Source organism: Oryzias melastigma, linkage group LG5, assembly GCF_002922805.2.
Source record: "Oryzias melastigma strain HK-1 linkage group LG5, ASM292280v2, whole genome shotgun sequence".
NCBI lineage: Eukaryota > Metazoa > Chordata > Actinopteri > Beloniformes > Adrianichthyidae > Oryzias > Oryzias melastigma.
In genome coordinates, this window is record NC_050516.1 from 34,565,552 (window position 1) to 34,586,745 (window position 21,194).

The 21,194-nt window shown below is 37.4% G+C and overlaps 1 protein-coding gene across 1 annotated transcript; it reads left to right on the top strand.

The window, feature by feature from the left end:
- The first annotated feature begins 4,772 nt into the window (after positions 1-4,772).
- Positions 4,773-16,631, top strand: frs3 (fibroblast growth factor receptor substrate 3). The gene is made up of 7 exons (XM_024269044.2): positions 4,773-5,319; positions 6,833-6,958; positions 7,042-7,130; positions 8,843-9,029; positions 11,538-11,699; positions 14,013-14,134; positions 14,214-16,631. The coding sequence occupies exons 3-7, from the start codon at positions 7,065-7,067 to the stop codon at positions 15,507-15,509; spliced, it is 1,833 nt and encodes a 610-aa protein (XP_024124812.1). The 5' UTR covers positions 4,773-5,319; positions 6,833-6,958; positions 7,042-7,064; the 3' UTR covers positions 15,510-16,631.
- The last annotated feature ends 4,563 nt before the right edge of the window (positions 16,632-21,194 follow it).

Below are 21,194 nucleotides of genomic sequence, written 5' to 3' on the forward strand. Positions count from 1 at the left end.
TTACGAAATGAGAAAAGTCCCGCCTCCTCGGGGTGGAAGGTTCAACGCCATTCCTCACATTTTTTATTCTTTTTTTTTTCTTCAAATTCTTTACTGTATTTATTTTATGGTTTAAACACATTATAAATATTGCATAGAAGGTGCTTCAGTTAAAGGATTTTATGCATTATAGTTTAATAATAGTGAAAAAGAATGTCAGTGAGGTGTTTAAACAGAAAATACTAGTTACTGTCTGAGTAAATAATTAGTTAATTTATAGTTTTTACCATCATCATTGTACACAAACTTGCCTTTACAGAGAAAATTACATTTCTGTTATTTTATCACATATTTCTGACAAAAATGTAGGAGGTGTTACATAAAATAAAGAGGCTTTGTGGTAAACTCAGAGGTGCAAAAGGCAGAAGACTTGCAGGCTGTAAAGACTGAAGTAAAGCTTTTAGTGGAAGAATTCTGACAAGTATATATAAAAAATGATTCAGTAATAGCATTTGGAAATTACATTTTATGACACTGTTTCCATTCAAGGTCATGTCACGTGTTTTATATAGAGGGTGGTTTATTTGCATTATAAGCCATACCCAGCCTAACACGTGTTTTTCTCCCATTACATGATGAATTCTCTCACCTAAACCTACGAGTAAAATCTAGTTGATAAAAAATACTGATTTATACTCAATTATCCTAAAAAATTGGTTGCTATTACCATAAAAACCTGCTTTTAAAATACTTCTTTTAGGGGCAGAACTATCCTGAGGATGTATTGATTAATTGATTAATCAATTTATATTGCTCTATCTAATTTTTTCAATAAATATGTACAGTTTTTACCTGGTTCTCTGGTTAAATAAATTGTGATTTTGAATCAATGCAGAGACTCAAGTGTTTAATATTTAAGAACAATCTTTACGTTTCTTATTCAAAAATCTTTACAAATAAATCATTGTGAAATTATAAATGGGAAATCTGTTTTGCGCTTAATGCTGTCATCTAGTGGCGATTTGTATTACAACATAGTTTTCAGACAAACTTCACTTTTTCTAAACTAGAATGTAAAAAGAAACATTTTGATAAATAATAGAAGTAATTTATTTGAAGCTTTTATCCATTCAAATTACATATATTTTTTTTATCATTTTGCAATAATTTTTTCAATTTGATTTTTTAAAATTGTTTTATAAATTTAACAAAAAAAGACACGTATTCAGATTTATGACATTCATGTTAATTGTTTAAAGATGTGTAATATTACAGATTAAAAATTAGTTTTTTCTCAAGATGTTAATATAATTAAATGGTTTGTTTTTTCATATATATAGGGCTCCATTCAAATAATTTAAAAAAGCCTCCATCAGTGTCACTGTAGGTGAAAAAGTTGAAATAATAAGTTCAAAATAAGACGAAAAAGGCTGATCTTTTCTAGAAATGTTTCTAGATTTGTGTTTCTGCAGAGTTTGAATGCTCTACAGTTGTAGAGAGTTTGTTCAGCATGAATCCAGATGGAGAACTAATGTTTGAATTTCACAGAGATGCGTCTTTCTCACTGCAGGACTGTGTCTTCACACTTTGATTGTGTTTGCTGATGAAAAGAAAATATCTGCCGACGTCACAACACACTGCCTGTGGCTGTAATATCGTAGGAATTTCAGCCAAAAAAGTCATCTTTAGCTTTTTGTCCACACAAACATCCAGGTTTCCCTCCATCATTATCACCAAATGACAGATTCCTCTGCACAAAAGAAGGACAGCTTCAGATTAGCTCCAAACTGCAGAAATATTGTTTCCAGCAGGATTTCTTCTCACTCTTTCATTGCTCAACTTCAAGAAGTTTCAAACTTTTGAAAGTTTATAAAACCAAATAGTTCGAATGATTTCCTAAAAAGGGAGGCTAAAATGCTCCGAACTCTCGTCCAGATGTTCCTATCTGATGGAGAAAGAATTTGTTTGACTTTTTGATAAGTTTGCCTCTTTTTTCCATGTGTAGAGACATTGAGATCATGGACAGGAGCCAGACCTCCTTTAGAAAAAACAAAACAGCTTTTTCAAATCAAATTCCTGATGTTCTGTCCTTGCATCACCTCACACATAAAACTTGGAATTGTTGCTGTGAATTATTTCTCAGTCACACTGAAAACTGACTTTCGTACTTTGACTTTTACTTGGGTACAAAATTAATATAAAATGCCTCTAATCACTGTATGTACCAAGTATGATGCAATCTTTTGTTTCTCAACTCTGAGGCAGATGTTACAAATATATCACAAAATCAGCCAATAAAGTAATGTAATGTCTTTTGACTTAATCAATTAGCACTTTATCTTTGTTATTTGATATTAGTAATTATGTATTTAATCAAAGATCTTCATTTGTACTGGTAAATTAGAAATAACTCATATTAAAAGTGACAAACCACGGCAACTAGGTAAAAAAAGTAAAATAATTAAGTAAAGGATAAAAGTGTAGGACTATAAATGTTTGCTTCTTCTCATTCCTTTTTAATCACACAAATTGTTTATAACAAACATCCAATTTAATGAATTCAATTTTGTCATGTATTTTATATGTACAAATATGTCTTTGATTAAGAGTAATTATAATGGATTTACATGTGTATGTATATATTTAGAGATTAATCTTCTTTTTTAAAAATGTCTAATCAAGTCAAGATCTTAAGTTGGATAAATCTAACTATAGATTTATGTCTCCTGTTTTTCCTTTTTTAGTAATTTTTGTTTTGATTGCTTGAAATAAACCAATTTCAATCAAATTACTAATTTAAATTGATGCTACTACAACTTTTTTTATTATTATAATCACAATAACCTTTTTCATCAACCAGGGCCATGTTTGGTTCCTCAGTCTCAGGTATCGGGTGTTGGGTTCATAAGCCAAAGTCTTATTCATTCAAAGTCATTTCAACTCTATATTTTTACTGTAGTAAAGTCATTTAAGTCTTTTAATTATTATTAGTATGTCGTGTTTAGCCTCAATTAAGAAAATGCGTTATTCTGTAAGTCATAATCTCTGCAGAGCAGCAGGAGATCATTAGAAATTCACCTCTGAGTTGTGGGGAGTACTGTTGGGAAGTTAGCCTCCTCTAATTTCCCATCAGCCCTTTGTTTATACTCCCCCGTGCTTGTATAGCACCACAAGGAGACTTTGAGCTGCCTATTTCCCTTGCTGAGATTGTTTCCCCAATCTGCTCTTGATCTAACACAATTTGAATATTAAAATACTCAGAAACGCAATTTTAATTGTACATTTTTTTAAATATGTCCTCCATTATGAGAAATCTGCTACAAGAACATGTTAAAAAACTTAGGGCTGGGAGATGCTGATCATTTGAGTATTGATCTGATACCGATCAATATCAACACCAATAACAATATTTTTTGTAAATGCAGTGGATGTCAACTGAACCTCAAAATCTCAATTGTTTTTAATCGCTGTGAATATTTTTTTTTGTAGATTTCCTTTTTTAAATTATTTGATAAACATAGAAACAGAATTAGGACAATATTTTCAATTTAATGGAAAATAGTTCATTAAAATCAAATCTTCTTGAAATTAAGTAAAAAGTAAAGAAGTGAATGTAAAACAGTCAACAAACCAAAAGAAACAAGTTACTATGATACAAAATGTAATAAAAAAGTTTAATGATTAAAACAAAAGAAATGTAAATAAATAAAAAAAAATGTAACTTCTTATCCTTTAACAATAAAAACAAACAAGAGCAAGAAAAGGCACAATATTAACCAGGTTTATGAAGGGTACAAGTCCAAACACATATTTTGTAATAAAAAAAAATTAAAAATACATGGGATTTCAGAAGCAAACTTACAGAGCCCCTGGTGCTCACCAGATAGTACCTGGTGCTCATCAGGCAGTGACCGGAAAGATAAATGTTTTTTTTTTTTTTTTTTGACAAAAGAAATTCGGGTCACAATCTGGTGCTCACCAGATATTAGCTGGTGCTCACTATTCAGTATATGATGCTCACCAGATAGTAATTGATGTGCAGCAGACAGAAAAAACGAAGAAAAAAAAGAAAGATTTTTCTAGAAAAATAAAAATAGTTCATCATCTGGTGTGCACCAGATAGCAACCAGAAAAAAAGTCACTATCTGATGCGCACCAGTTACTTACCAGAAAAAAAGTAGAAAAAAAACACAAATCATTTTTGGTCACAGTCTGGTGTGCACCAATTACTATCTGGTGCTCACTAGATACAGTAGTATGAAGTGCTCACCAGATAGTAACTGGTGTGCACCATATATCAACCAGGAAAACGTTTTTTTTTTTTTTTTTTTTTTTTTTTCAGAAAAGAAATTTTGGTTACCATCTGGGAGCACCAATTACTATCTCACCGGATAGTAATTGGTGTGTGTCAGATAGTAGCCAGAAAAAAAAGTTTTTTTTAGATTTTTTTTTTCATATCTGGTGCACACCAGTTGCTATCTAGTGCTCACCAGTTACTATCTAGTGCTCACCAGATAGTAACTGGCGTGCAGAAGACAATAACGAAAAAAAAAATGTTTTCAAGAAACTATCTGGTGTACACCAGATAGTAACTGGTGTGTACCAGATAGTAACTGGTGTGTACCAGATAGTACCTAGTGTTCACCAGATAGTTGCTCATCAGATAGTATCTGGTGAGCGCCAGAGAGCGCAGTAGATACTTTGAAATATTTGAAAATATTAAAAAATATATTTTTAGAAATATTTTTTATAAAAAAGTTTATTTTTTTTTACTTCAATGTCACTTTAGGGCGTCCGTACACTATTATTATTTTTGTTATTATTATTATTATTAATTTAAAAAAATGTTTTTTTTCCCAAACTGTTAATTTTGTTTGCAGTTTCATTCCAAAACTTGCTTTGTTCCCATGTTCGTGTCTCAAACATAACTTCCATGTTTCCCACCGTGAGCTGCAGACAGTGGCGCGCGGCTCCACGCTGCTGTCGCTCCTCCTCCTCCAGGCAGACACACCTTTCTCCTGTGGTCCTCCAGCGCCTCTTACCTTCTCTTCTCCGCCTCGTTGTCTGCCTGTGAACTCTCACCCCAGCTGCTTGGGAAATGTCATACAGGCAGAGGCCCGTGCTGCAGTAGGGGGGCGTAATAGGAGGAAAAAAAATAACATTTTTTTTTTAGCCGCTCTCACTGCATCATTTATTGGCGTCTCTTCCGTGCAAGTGCCACATCCCGCTACCAGCAGCAGCCGCCGCCGATAAGAAGTCACTGCAGTCTCACAGCTCGTTCCGTTTGGAGCCTCATTTTCCATTAAAAAAAGACAGGAGAAAAAAATCGGCGGCAGACATGTGAGTAGCAAACTGTGGTTGTGCACTTCTTCTTGCGCGCTCCGTGCGCGCTGCTGTAGCGAGAACAGACGGTCATTGAATCGTGTCGTGGTGCGTTTGGTGTCAGTGTGGCTGCATGGCTGAGCCGCGCACACCGAGATGAGATGTTTGTTTTTAGGGAAGGGGGGGCTGGCGTCAGGTTGGGGGGGACCCGCGCGGATGCTGCGCGTCGAGGCGCAGCCGTCCACCGGCTGACTGGAGGATGGATGTGGGATGTAGCTTAGCTCCTTAGCCTGCTGGCGCTGATTGAAGGCTCAGCCCACCGACTCCCGCTAGATGGGGAGGCCCAGGTTGGATGCAGGGATGGGGGGGATGGATGCAGCCTCTAGCCTCTCATCGCTCCAGCTCTGGAGAACAACAACTGGAGAGGGCTTCATGCTTCCACTTATTAACTTTACATTCAACTCCTGCATCAGTCTGTGCAGCATCTCCCCTGAATTCCACATCTTCAAATATGGCCATCTTCCATTGCTGAGCAACACAAGCACTCTTATTTCCTCCCCTCTTTTTACTGGACTAATTCAAAAATCTGGATCCCAGTTGGATACATTCATTGCATAACCTGCCGACTGCTGTGGCTCTACACAAGAGCTCACGCTGTGAATAATTTGTAATTGATTAGTTGAGAAATTGAAATGTATGATTAAACTGATGAAGAAGCCAGTTGATGAGTTCAAACCTGGTCCTGAGGTCTATGCTAATTGTAAAAGTCTTCATTTGCTTCGATATTCATTCAAAAAAACGAATCGTTTATTCATGCTTTTACTGTAAAAGTTGTCAATTGTTGTGATTCGTTTATCGATTTAAAACTTCTTAATCTATTGGGTCAAGAATCTCTCCATGGTGAAACATAAAACACAAAACAAGTCATGTCGACTGTCAGAGGGGATGCCTTAATAAAACAAATAAACAAAGCCTGCAAACTAAAACTACCTAACGTAATAAAACCCAGCTGTGTAAGTCTCCTGAGGACAAAGAGGGGAAAAAAAATTAAATAACATTTTTTTAAAGTAAGGATTATTTATTTAGCATTTATTTAATTTAGATGAATTAAATGTATAAATTCATGGCTGAGGTTCACATAGATGATAAACTATGTAGGTTTTTACATCCCTGTTACCTCCAGAATGAACAGATTTTGGTCAAAAGTTTGATCTTTTATGAGTTAAAAGCACATATTATCTTGTGCTGCACAACATAAAAAATCACATTTTGAGAGTTTCTTTTTATATTTTTGTTTTTGTTCGTGCCAAAAAATAAACATAATTAATAACTATTATTAAAAAACAGACGGTCATGAATACAAATCCAAATTTCTTAGAGGCTAAAGAACGACTATGTGGCTCCTTCTAGGTTTTGATCAGTAGAAATCAACCCCAAATGGCTCTTTTACTGTTAAAGTTTGCCGACCCCTCCTCTAGCTGTTGTATGTTTATTTTTAGATTTTGGATTCATTGCATTTTTGTGGTTTTAGGGAGAAATCCAGGAATCTTCTCTTGAAGACGGGCGCCCAGCAAACAAACTGGCTCGTGATGCTTCTGCCCAGTAGAAGATCCTGGGATTAAGCTGTGGATCCCTTCAAACTGATGGCCCGGACTGAGTAAGGAGCTTTGTTTTTCCTGAATTGTGTCTCGGAGAAGGAACGGTTTTTCCAAAGCGGTTAATCTGACTTGACGTTGGCAGGTTTCAGCTGTCCTGCTGAAGCTATGGGGAGCTGCTGGAGTTGTCTGTACAGGGACCCCATCCGAGACAACCACCTCACCAAATTTAAGGTGAGTGACGACCCGGTGTTTCACTGCTCGTAGAAGTAAAGCTTCAGTTCTGGATCTGGATACCACGTCTCAGAGCTGAAGAAGCTTCTGGGATGAGCAGTGAGACGTCTGTCTAATGTTCAGCTTCCGTGAAGAACAAAATCCGGATAACACAAAGCATTTAGCAGCTATGGTGAAGGTGTGCTGACACTTCGAGCTGTAAGGATGAGGTGGTGCGATTATTCCGGGGAAGACTAAGCTTCAGATTTATTCTTTATCTAATCATCTGCAGAAACTAGACGTATAACGATGAATTAATGAGTCGATTTATCCAACCAGATCGACCCGTCCAATCGACCTATACCTTTAAATAAATTGGGTCAAAAGTCAAAATGTCATTTTTTTCAATTTCAGAACTTTTTTCTCAGTTACAATGTTTTTAAAAAAAAGAGTTAAAAGTGAAAAAAAGATTTGAAACTGAAAAAAGTTTTGAAATTGACATTTTTAGTTTTGAAACCTAAAAAAACTGAAGCTGAAAATACTTAATTTTATTTTTGAATAGCAAAGATTTTTGGATATTTTGAATTTCTTTTGGCCAAACATTTTTTCCAATTTGTTTTATTTGGGTTTTGAATAATATTGGCTCCAATTTTCGAGCTCACTCGCTCGATATTCCGTCAGACAGAGAGACGCTCCGAGGTTCGGAGGCTCCCGGCTCTGGTCTCATCCAGACATTACAAAAAGGAAAAAGGTCTCCTGATTTTATTTATTCCCCTCGGATTAATACGGAACAGTGAGCATTCAAACTCAACCACAGAGACACAGAAACACCCCGGAAGCGGCTGTCATACGGACACAGCTCCTGTAACGGGAAAATCTTTTAACAACCCAAACATGGAGACATGATGTTCTCTTCACAACAAATGAACCTTCCTTCCAGCTATGTGGCCTTGTGGTAGAGTGTCCGCCCTGAGCTTGGAAGGTCGTGGGTTCAAATCCCAGCCCAGTCATACTAAAGACTAAAAATAGGACCCAGTGCCTCCCTGCTTGACACTCAGCACTAAGGAGTTGGACTGGGGGGTTAGACCACCGAATGGTTCCCGAGCGCGGCTGTGTCTGCAGCTCACCGCTCCCCCAGGGGATGGGTCAAATGCGGAGAACAAATTTCACACACTGAGGTGCGTGACAAATAGTGGGACTTTAACTTTAACTCAACATCGTATGTGTCTTCCATTCATTCTTAGTGAGATATCCACAGATAGAACTGGTAGCTCCTCCCACATGCGTCCGCGGCATCAGAGACACACGTCTTGACAGGTGGCGAGCACGAGAATTTGTGACTATGAGTCACACTGATGGAAGTTTTGGATAAAGATGTCCTGGATCCATTTTAAGTCAGTTAATCAAATTGAATCTGATCATATCATCAACCACAAACTCTGATATGAAGGAAATCGTTATTTAAATGAGTTTTTACAGTCCTGGGAGAACCCACACTGTTGTGAAAAATCATGAAAACACAAACCATATTAACAAAGACTCAATTTACCACACAGTTTAACCATCCAGTTTCAGTTCAGACTTCTGACTCAATAAAACATGTCAACAAATCTCGTGAAAATCAAAGATTTCTCTTTGAAAAAGCATCGATTTGTTCAGAAAGTTCATCTTATGCTTCGGTCCAAAAATGCTTTTTTTTAAATGATTATTAAATAATGTTTGTGATTTTCCAGGTCATCAATGTGGATGATGAGGGCAACGAGCTTGGTTCTGGGATCATGGAGCTCACCCAGACCGAGCTCATCCTCCACACGCGTAAGAGAGACGCCATCCGGTGGCCGTACCTTTGCCTGCGTCGCTACGGATACGACTCCAATTTATTTTCCTTTGAGAGTGGCCGCCGCTGTCAGACCGGGCAGGGTAAGTAGACGAAGTCATCCAGTTCAGTTTCATGCGTTAGGTGTCGTTGAAGTCCCACTCCGATCATCCCAGGGGTCTTTTAATTATGATTATGACGTTTTTAGCCAAAGATAAAACAATTGTGTCGTTTACTAGAACATAGTTTCTGCAGAGCGGCAGGAGTTTATTAAAAATTTGCCTCTGAGTTGTGGTGTGAAGTAACCCCGTTCTCATCAAATCATCTCTCTTTTTTAAGTGCTAGTTTACAGTCCTTCACCCCCAAATCTAACATTTCCAGTGCAGCGAAAATGGCGAGGAAAATCAGAGCTATCCGTGCAGTTTTGATCCAGACTCCAGCTCAGACGAGGAAAACAAAGATGTTTACGGATCTATTTATCTGCAGGTGGATGCATCAGAATGGAGAGGGACAGGGAGCTTGTGGGTTTTTCCAACAGCTTTTTTTATATCTGCTCCTGATTTACAATGATTTGAATAAAAAAATACGTAGAAATGCAAGTTTAGCCTTATTTTTCTTTAAATATGTCTTTTGGTATCAGAAAAATGCAACAAAAACATGTTAAAAAGACAATTTTCATTGGAGTGAGTCCTTAAAGTTATCTTTTCACATTATGGGTAAACAAACTGTTACAGCTCATAATTTTAAAGATCTTCAGTGATAAAGGTTGGAAGTTTTGTTCTGTATAGTTTTGGCCAAAAATTGTGTTTCTGAGATTAATTAGATGCTGCGTGGCACAAGTTTAAACTAAAACTATTTTTTAGAGGATAAGTTTTTAATTTTAGAATTTTTTTGTTTGGCACAAAATATGAAACTCAATCAATCAATCAACTTTATTTCTATAGCACTTTTCATATATGGAATAACACAAAGTGCTTTACACATAAATAAATAAATATAAATATATATATAATATAAATTATATAAATATATATAATATAAATATAAATATAAATATAAATATAAATATAAATATAAATATATATAAATATATAAATATATAAATATGCTTTACACATAAATAAATAAATAAAATAAAATAAAATAAAATAAAATAAATAAAATAAATAAAATAAATAAAATAAATAAAATAAATAAAATAAATAAAATAAATAAAATAAATAAATAAAATACAAAACAAATATATTTTTAAAAAATCAAGTAAAGTAGAGGAAGAGGCAAAAAACCCAAATAACTTATCAAGGCCTCCATCAAAAGGAATCACACATATTTAAAGAAAAAAATAGAACATATAAAGAAATACAGGACAAATAGACAACACTTTTCAAGACATTGTTGCTATTTTTAACTAAGAGTCTAGAGTAGGGGTCTGTAACCTGCGGCTCAACATGTGGCTCTTTTACCCCTCCCTTGGGGTTCTGTGGTTAAAGAAAAATAAATTTAAAAAAGTAGTGTAAAAAGTAAGTGAATTACAAGCTTGACTAATAGATTTGAATGCTGTTTATCACAGAAAACCAGTAAGCACAGCCAGGATTTTACTGCACATTTTCTATTTTTCAACAAATTAAAAGTTTTTCTGTGCACCTTTATGGTTTAAAAAATACGGTAAAAATACAGTTAACTTCACTTTCCTTTTGGTTAGTTAGATTTACAAATTTCTCACTGAGATGCCCCACAGAAAGTAAAATAAACGCATGTTTTAAAAATAAATTACTGCAGAAATAGCACTACCTACTCCTACATTTGCTGCTTTAAGATGATCCTTTGTGACATTAGGTGCCTTTATTTTGAAAGGAAGTTATTAAAAATGTATTAAAATAAAGTTTTTTATTTATGCCAAAAAAAACGATAGTTCAGTCAGTTACATTTATCATAAAAACAATAACATAAATACAAATAAATAACCTGTTTTTCTAAAGGGTGAAATGTTGTTGTCTGTGACAAATCATGAAGATGTTTTATGGAATTTTTCGGACATATGTAAAGAAAACTAAGCCTAAAGGAGTATTTTTTATTCAAGTTGTTGTGAATTAGGAGCAAATGAACAATGTCGTTTGGAAGAAAAGTAGAAAACACGCTGGGCGGGCCCCAAACTCCCGGCTCCACTTAAACAGAGCTCTCAGCAAGAGGGATGGGAAGAGGGGCGGGGTTGCTTCACATTAACAATCCCTTCCACAACTCAGAGGCAACTTTTTAATTGTTAAATTTATAGAGGCTTACTCAATTCAATTCAATTTTATTTATTTAGCCCAAAATCACAAAGAAAATGGCCTCATTGGGCTTCAAAATATGAACAATAGTTAAAAACTAAGACTAATAAAACTGGTTATCCCGGGCTGTTAAGGGGCTTCCTAGAAAAATGACTCAGGTTTTTGGATTTTTGTCTAATAAAAGCATGATATTAATTAAAAGACCACTGGGAAAATGATCGAAGTGGGACATAAAAAGTAAAAATGGAGCCTAAACACAGTTGTCAGGTAACAATTTCGTACTTGTGGTGGTCATGCAGTTTACAGGTTACTGACTTTGTGTAATTCTGCTTATTCGATCAGGAATCTTTGCGTTCAAGTGTTCCCGGGCAGAAGAGATCTTCAATCTGCTCCAGGAGCTGATGCAATGCAACAGCATCAACGTGGTGGAGGAGTCCATGATGATGAGTCGCAGTGGCCACACTCCAGAGATGGACATGTCTCGCACCCCACAGACTCCCAGCAGTGAGTCACCACAAGCACAAACACATGCAGAGGAAAAAAAAAAACCTTCTGCACAGGAAATCACCAGTGAACTTTCACACATAGATTTATTTAGATTTGGGGAGTTAAGGTTCCTCTCACATGACATTAACATACTTCTATCTTGATGCATCCTCAAGTGGTGGTCGAGTCGTGTAGCGGTTTACGCCCGATGTAGAAGACCAGAACTAGTCCTATTTCCAGCATGACAAAAAAACACTTTTTTTTTTCCCTCCTCGCTGTCGCTGCTGTTTCTTTATCCAACACCTTCAAAGCATCTCTTCCAAGTGAGAAGACAAGAGAGAGAGATATTGTTGGATTCATTTGTCTAAATATTTCGAATTTGTCAAATTTTATTGGTAAATTTATTTACAAATTGATCACAACAGCTCTATTAAATGTTAGATGTTGCCAGTAAGATTAAGAAATTAAAGGTGATTTTTTGTTACAGTTTTTAGACTTGATCCCACTACAATTGAGGGAATCTACGAGGTTTATTTTCTAGATAATTTCTTAACATAATCTCTTGTGTGTTTTCTACTAAAGTTAGTTTTATTTAGTATAATTTAAGCTGCATGGAGGTGAGAAAGAAAACCAAAGGACTCATCAGGAGATCAGATGCGTTCCTGGAAATGAGCATCAGGGTTGCAGTGTGACAGATTGGATTGAAAACTGTTCATTGACAAGTTCATGGTGTTGACTTACACTCTCCTATACTGCCCCCTAGTGTTCAAAGGAAATCCTGCATTGACATTTGTTTCAGTTGTATGAATTTGACTCCCTACTTGTTGATGAAGGTTCTGCAATCTTTAATCCAGAAATATCCTAAACCCATTATTTAATAAAGCTGCTAATGTTTGAGATTTGTAAAAAAAAAAAGAGTTTTTTAGGAATATATGAAGAATTTTAATGTTGTTCTTACCTCCTTTTTTGTTTACCAATAGAAAATACTCAGTAATCTTATTACTATTTTTTATCCCAAATGAAAAAATATTTACAAAATCCTTTAATGGTGGATTTTGCGCGGTTTGGTTTCATGTTTGGGGTCTTTTTGACACAAACCTGTGTCAGCTGGTTTAGTTGCAGGATTCTCACTTTGTGCAAACAACAGAACTGCAACTTTTACTTTTGTTTCGTATGTTTTTTTTACTTTTCTAGTTCTCTGAAAATTGCTAAATTGTTTAAAGCAACTTTTTAATTTTGGTGAACATTTTTTTTAAAGACCCCTGATATTTCTCTTTTTATTGTGTTAAAAAGGAATGAAGCCAAATCTGCATAAATCTACTAAAAACAGTCATATTCAGGTATTCTAAACCATTTACACCCAGAGCAGCTGAGTGGAGGTTTGAACTGATTTTTGATGAAAGAAGAATATGGATTTTGCAGATTGATCGTGTTTAAATCAACCGTTTTGAGCAGTTTTTAATGTATCATATGTTTAGGATACTTTAAGCCTCATGACTGGAAATATCTTTAGGTCTTCATTAAACTTATTCTTCATCACAGTCAAATATATGTTATTTATTTGTTCTCCTTAAAGTCCCCTCCGATGAAAAAACTGTTTTTTGTTTTTTTTTAACATGTATATGTGGCATTTTTTAATCAAAGAGAGTAAATATAATAAGAAATCATTTTGCTTTTGCATTTCCGAGTATTTCTCCTTTTAAATCTCTGTCAATCAAATTGTCACATTAAAACTCTGTTTGAATTAATCAACCATACTTAAGGCATGAGAACGCTGGAAAATCTCCACCAGGCTCCACTTTTAGATTGTGGGATTTTGGTTAAAAACTTAATAATCATAATTGAAACACAACTGAGAACCTTTTTTTTAATGAAAAAAAAATGTCATAGGAGGACTTTAAAGGCCCACTTCAATGAAAATTGTGTTTTTAACAGATTCTTTTGGTATTTTTTGATAATGGAGAACATAAATATGAGAGAAATTAAGCTTAAAACAGCATCTGTGACTGTATTTATTTTTAAATCAATGTGAATCAGGAACAGAGGCAAAAACGTTGCTTGAAAAGAGTGTATTTGTGGCGTAGAAAGTGCTTACACAAGCTACCTGCTCCTAGCTCTGACTGCTCAGGAGGGGAAGGGGGGCGGGGTTGCTCCTTACTAATCGTCCCACTTACAACTCAAATGGGATTTTCTAATAAACTATTGTGCTAGAAAACGACAGATTTTTGGATTTGGGCTAAAAACGTCATAATTACACTTTTCTAACGGATCAAAAGATGAACAGAGCGAGTCTTTAATGACTTGATTGCTAATTCATCCTTATGTTTGCAGCTCCAGCATTTCCTGTTCAGAACTTTCCCAACGGATTCCCCGGCTACCCGCTGCGCAGTGACTCCTCCCAGCCCTCCATTCCTGACGAGCACGGACACGGCCTCATGGGTTTGGAGGACCAAGTGAGGCTCCTTCCTGTGTTGGATTCATTTGGCTGTAACTAGAAGAGTTTGACCCTCTCATCTGTGTTTTCTCTGGCAGACCCACACATATGTGAATACTGTGAGCATGGAGGGGGACCTCTCCATGCGTCACTGCATGCACTCTCTGCCTGAGGTGCGTCCGAGCACTTTTCCTGAGACCACGAGGGGAGCCATGCCCGTGGGGAGTCAGGGGAACCCACCGTCCAGCCTGCGGTGCTGTCCTCTTGAGGAGCATAAAGATCCTCAGGTATTCTTGCAGCCGTCCTCACAGGAGGCCAAGTTCATGCTGGGCCCCACTCCGGCGCAGCGACACCTGCTGGAGAGGGAGAGGCACGCGCACGCTCCCCACAACCTTCAGCCAGCAGAGGGCACCACAGGCTCAGAGACGGAGGGCGACGAGCCCTCCGTGCACATGTGCAACTCTCACTCCTACCACCACTTCCACCACCTCCCCCACCGGCATCCGAGCCACGAGCACCCAGACAGCTGCCAAAGCGGAGAGCTCACCTACGAGAACATCAACGGCCTGCGGGGCGGCCGCAAGCAGCGCCTGAGTCCCAGCAGCGTGTCGCAGTCGGTGGGTTCGAGCAGCAGCAGCAGCACCGGGGACAGTCACTCGCACTCCCTCCTGCACCCACACAGCCACGGCCCGTCCTCTCTGCCCATGCAGGGTTACCCCTGCGAGAGGGGCGTGGGTGGAGGTCATCGTCGGACTGCGCTTCTAAACTACGAGAACCTGCCGTCTCTGCCGCCGGTGTGGGAGTACAGCGCTTTGCAGCGGGACGACGAGCAGGAAGACGATGATGATCAGGAGGAGGAAGAGTACGAAGAAGAGGAGGAAGACTTTGACGAGTACGAGTTCTCAGAAGGCCCCGGGACGCCCAACGGCTACCACCAGGACAGCCGGGGCATCCACAGAGATGCTCTCCAGAACTATGTGAACACGGAGCAGGTCCAGCCTCCCCGTCTCCGACACGCCTGCCCCCCACACCCCCGGCCGTGTCAGCCCGATCGAGGGGGGCGAATATTTAGCTTTGATTTCCGCAGACGATCACGTTCAGGGGTTGGAGGTTGTGAGCACGGCCACATGCCTCCATCGCGGCAGCTGAATTATATCCAGGTTGATTTGGAAGGAGAACCCCCCTGCCAGGCCCTCGGCGGCGGGGGTGCACAGTCACAGCACCAGCGCCTACCACCCAAAAAATGTGGCCCTCAGCCTCCCCGGCGCAGCGAATGCTACGCAGTCATTGACCTAAAGAAGACTGCCGCCATGTCCAACCTGCAGAAAGCGCTGCCCAGGGATGATGGGACTTCCAGAAAGACTCGCCACAACAGCACAGACCTGCCTCTGTAAATGGAACTCAAAGTGAAGAGGAGCGACGAAGACGGATGAAGGCTTTTCCTCATCTCAGCACACTGGACCCTTCACTGTCGTGCATCCTTCAAATGTCAGGCTGACATACAACACAGGTACCCGACTGAGAACTCGTGGAAGCCTGTTTGTGCTCATAAAGGGAAATGAGAAATCTCTTTGGAGAATTTTTCGGTTTTGTCTTTATTAAATATTTGGTGTGAGGCTCTCTTAATAGCATTAAGTCTCATATATTTTTATGTATGCAACACTTTATGTTGAGCTGTGATCTAGCAGAGAGCAGACACCTCCGTTATAAGGGGAAGAGGTCATTGCCATCCTGTACTAGCAGATTTCAACTATCAAAAGGATCCTCGTTTACATAATATTGCTCATATCATGCATTTTTTTTATTCTTTCTTTCAAGGATATTCCTTCAGGTTAAGTTTTGTGAAGTCCACATGAGTATTTGGTGCTTTACCTGCTGCAGACTGGGGTCATTTTGCAAAAATGTTGAAAGAAACATGGAGGAATTATCATGGGGAACTAAGGCTTGGCTAAATTTTGAATTTAGGTCATTTAAATATCCTTTTTTTGTCATTTGAAGCTATTAAAAACCTCAAATATCAAACACTTAAGGGGCCATACCATAATTTTCTTAAGTCTTTCAGAGTAAATTATATCCATATAAATGATCATATATTACTAAAAATGAATTATTTATAAAATATGAGTTGTTTTAGCAGACTCTTTTTATACCCAAAGGTAAAATGACTTAATCTCTGAGGCTCCGCCTTTCGATCCCTGAGGATGCCACCCACCTCATGATGTCACCCTAGAGCCGCAAAGCTAGCTGATCATCGCTAGCTCGAGCTGCTAGCTTTGCGGAGAAAGTGTTTGTGTTAGCCTGGGGGCGGAGCAGACTCTTCCTGGAGGGGGCTGTCCCACGTTGTGACATCAGCACGTGAGGATCCGCTCGTTCTCGTGGGTATGGGAGGGGCTGAGAGTGAAAGTTTTAGAGGATTAATATGGGGTTAAATTAGGATCTGCTTAAAGTGAACAAAAAACAGATTGAAAATTTGAAAAATAGAATTGAACAAATAATTCTGAAAACTTGAAAAAAAATATTGAAAATTTGAAGAAAAAAAGTAAACTTGATAAAAAAAAAAACTAAAACTGTTTCCAATTAAAAAAAAATTTGTAAAATTCCACTTTCTATTTTTCATTCTCTAACTCTTTGCTTTCAGTTCTCTGTTTTCAGTTTCAATTCAAAGTTTTCAAGATTTTGCCGACAAACTGGTCCTAATTTTACATGGGGGCGGGGCTTTGAGCTCATTGGCTACTGCGACCGTTTAGTTTTTTTCCCTTTTTTTTTCAAGTTTCAATTTTACATTTCTTTTTTTTCAAATTTTCAATATTTTTTTTTAAGTTTTCAATTTAAATTTTTGAAATTTTCAATAATTCCTTCAAATTTCCAATATGTCTTGTTGAAAACTGCCTTCAAATTTACAATCCCCGTTTTTCAAATTTTCAGTCCGTTTTTTGTTCACTTTAATCCAGGGATGTTAAACTTAATCATACAAGGAGCCAAAAATCCAAAAACACACCCTATGTCACAGGCCAATCAGGATAAACATTTATTGAACACTAAAACTACATTTATAAAACTTTAAAAAGGTAACTTTTAACATAACTATGAATAATAAAAAGGCAGGAATATTATGCCAGAATAAATCAATTTAACTTTCAATATTTTCAGTATATTTTGTCAAAATTATACAAGTTAGAAATGAGCGCAAGATAACAACGGGCAATTAAAAACAGTAAAATAAAATGATCTCCATGGTATGGTTATTTTAAAATAATAAATTATTAGCTTACATCATAATTTAAATGTAAATTGATTTTTAGCATCCTAATCTATCAGGGAATTTTAAGTATGAATGCTTCAAATGCCTTTCTGATAACGTCGGCCAAAGTTCCCTGTCATCATTCATTGCCCAATGAAGATACTGAAAGAACGCTGACCACTTTCTGCTGGAGGAAACCCACACACACTCCTAAAAAACAACACAAGATTCCTTAAATGTCATCCCAGAATATCAGTGATGCTTTCTGCCTCACAGAAACGTCCTATAACCTGCAGAAAGCAAAGTTCACAGTACCAGACACTGACTGGTGTTCATACCTCATCACAAGCACTTAAGTCCAGTGTTGCGGCTGGTAGGACAGACCATCAGTTTGTATACCCACGGAGCATTTTGCACACAATCCTATGGAATTGTATGAAATCTTTAATTTTGTTTTTGTCCAGTCCAAGTTGATAAACGCGATTCAATGCATCGAAAAAAAGAGTATATATATTTAGAGAATAATACTTTGCGAAGGGATGTGAACGTAGCACACCTTTAGTTTTGACCGTGTCACAACCCCGTCACCAGCCGCTAGAGCTTCAGTCGGACTCCACAAACTTACACCGGGTTCACACGCCGCACGCGGAATGTAAACAGGCGGAATCCGCGTCACCTCCAGTTCGCAACGGTCGACTGGCGCTTCTGCTCAGCTGTGGTTATTTACAGCTTCTACAATTTAATTGACATCGTCCATCTTGACTTGTCGCAAACTGCCTCTTCCCAAAACAATACCCCTCCCACGCTACGTAGTCGGCCCATTTTGCAATCCGCTTCTGAGTCAGCTGATGCCATTTCTCCATGCAGGAGATCTGTGTTTTTTCAGTCACGTGACTCCTCCAGTTCGTCATAAACCTCAGACAACTCAAGATGCTTGGCTGAAACTTTTGCTTCAGAAGGTGTAGCAGGAATTTCCCAGGAAGAGTGCAGTTGAAGAGCACACCAGCCTGTCCGCTACGGACACACTCACAGCGAGCCTGCATGGAGAAATGGCATCAGCTGACTCAGAAGCGGATCGCAAAAATCCTGATAACTGCGAAGGATAATTATAATCCAGAGCAGGTGTTTATTATGAATGAAACCTGCAAAATCTGGATAGAAATGCCCCCTCAAACTAAACTGATCCAGGCGCTTTTTAAGCCTCAGGGACAGACTGACGGTCCTCATGAAAAGTTTGCTGACTATTGATCTGGATTAAAAAAAAAAAAAAGCTCTTTATGTTCTCAATTCTCTAATTTTCTTTAATAAATGTGTACAAAGCATAATGAAAAGTGTTTTTGAGGAGTATGGATCGTTAATGGACATTTTCGGCTGCGGGGGATGGGCGGTGAGACGGAGGCGGGGGTTCTCTGTATTCGTGGATTCGGCCCCAATCCCCTATGATTCATTATATTTTGAAAATTGACTGGATTTTCTCATGTGTCTCGATGTAACTTCCTGCCAGGATTGACGTAGATCACTTGCGCAAAAAATGGACCAGATGGCGAAACGATCGCTGCACTGCATGAGTCGGCCGCGGAGGACCCTAGAGAAACGCCCTCTATTCCGCGGCGCTTCCGCGTGCGGTGTGAACCCGCCGTTAAGGTCAAAACAAACCAACATGGGGCCAAAAGTACGGATATTCTAAGCAATGCAGAAAGGATCGACCTCAAATAGTGGCATTAAGCTGTAACCTCAAAGGGAACGTGCCGAGTCTATCATTTGCCAGTTATCAGGTGTAAGAAGTGCTCTTCAAGCACGCCTTGACTTTGAACCGTGAACATTTTTTTATTGAGCATTTAAGTCATGTATTTATTTATTTAATATTCTTTTTTTTTCTATGAAAAGTTTGTTTTTCTCTCCGTTCGATGACCAGCATTATGTAGTCCAGTTGGTAACATGGAGACCAAAGTTTTACCTCAAATCTTCACTGGATTCCGGTGTGTTCCTGCTATTACTGTGCTTGATTATTTTTAAAAAAAGACAAAACAAGAAAGGACTGTATTTATATTAAGTGCCAAAAGATAATAGTTAATTTTATAAATCTGAACATGCCATTAGGATTTTTTCTTTTTTGACAACTAAAGGAAGGCAGAAAAAGAGAAAAAAGGCAGGGGGATAAAGTTTAGTAAATTAATTTTTAAGAATAGTTAAAAACAAACGAATAAATACTGCACAATCCACCTCATCCACATCAACAGCCATTTAGAGGGAGATGAAAGAACGTCAGTCTTATAGACCGATAATCACGGTTTGGGTGGTTTTTATGCTGCTACGTGTACATACTAAGAGTAGCCCATAGAAGCTACGAATACTTGTCAAAATGAAAAACAATGTGATGTCAGATCTTTTATCGTACCGTTAGTAGAAGTAGTGTTCTTATGTTTATCCGGTTTTCGTTTGTGAGTGGCAGAAATGTCCTTGTGTTGTTTGGGAGAATGTTTCATTGGTCCGCGTTGACCTCCATCAGGATTGCGTTTCTGCTCAACCGTCCGGCTGGTAGGAGCCGTCCCGGATGCTGCCGTCTGTCTAATGACTACTCAACCTATGAGAGCCACACGGTCCAGATATGAAGGCATTAAAATGCAGACTTTCTTTCATGCTTTGCTCAAGTTGGCCTTTTTTATTTATTTTAAATACTGCTTTTATGCGTGCAAAATATGTTTATCTTTTAACAAAAGAAGTGCAATATTTTTGATTAACTAGGAGTCCTATCTCCAATCTGCACATAAAAAACTAAAAATTAAAAAACTAAATCATTGTATTTCAAAGTTTTTCGGTAAAACTTTAGCTGAGGTGCGGCAAAACATTCATTATAATGTTGATAAAAATAGTTTACACATTTGTTAAACAGTTTATTAATATGACATTTGTAGACAATGGTCTCATTTTAGATATTAATAAATCTTACAGAATATTTTAATGAACATTATTCGGCTTATTGTGCTTATAAATGTCTAACTAACACCCTACAAACATATAAATAATGTTAGTTGATGTGTTAATAAAGTTGGTTAAGGTATCTTCTTATTAAAATGTTACCAGTTTTTCTTTAAAAAAAAAAAAAAAACAGAAAAAAGTAAAGTTAAAATAAAATGTCCTTTCATTGATAGGATGTATTTATATGAATTCATTTTATAAGAGAGCTAAAATTACAGCAAAGTGGTGCCAATCCAAAAAAAATAAAATAAAATAAAAAAGCATAAAGCAGATGACAGTTTTTCCCCCTAATTATTCAAAAAATCTCTGTAAAACTTAATCAAATGATTTTCTTAATATTTGCAGATTCATTTTCTGTAATTAAATGTTGAGTAAAATCGTTATCCAGATTAATGCAATAGACTGTAATAAATATCAAATTTAAAATGAAAATTATAATTGACATCTCAATTATCATATTTAATCAAGCTAGTGTAGCTTAATGATTAACCTGGACTTTAGATGTAAAAAAAGGCCAACTTGCAGCACGCTTTTCTGAAATGCATTGAGACACGGAGGGGTGTTTACATTTTTGCAATAATAGATAAATTATCTTTTCACTGATTTAAAACGGACCAATGGGCAATATGTGTAATTCAAATAGTATGTCATGGCTTTTGTTATTTCCATCAAAATGTTTGCTTTTAAGCGTTCACATAGCAAATTTAAATCTGAAATTACAAAAAAAATGCTAGAACAATAGTGCAGCAGTGGGAAGTGACCATTGCAAATGTATATTATGTCTTTAAGTTCAGTGGCAATACATCACACTCGGATCTAAGTTGTAAATGTCATTATATGTAGTTTTATGATAATTAAA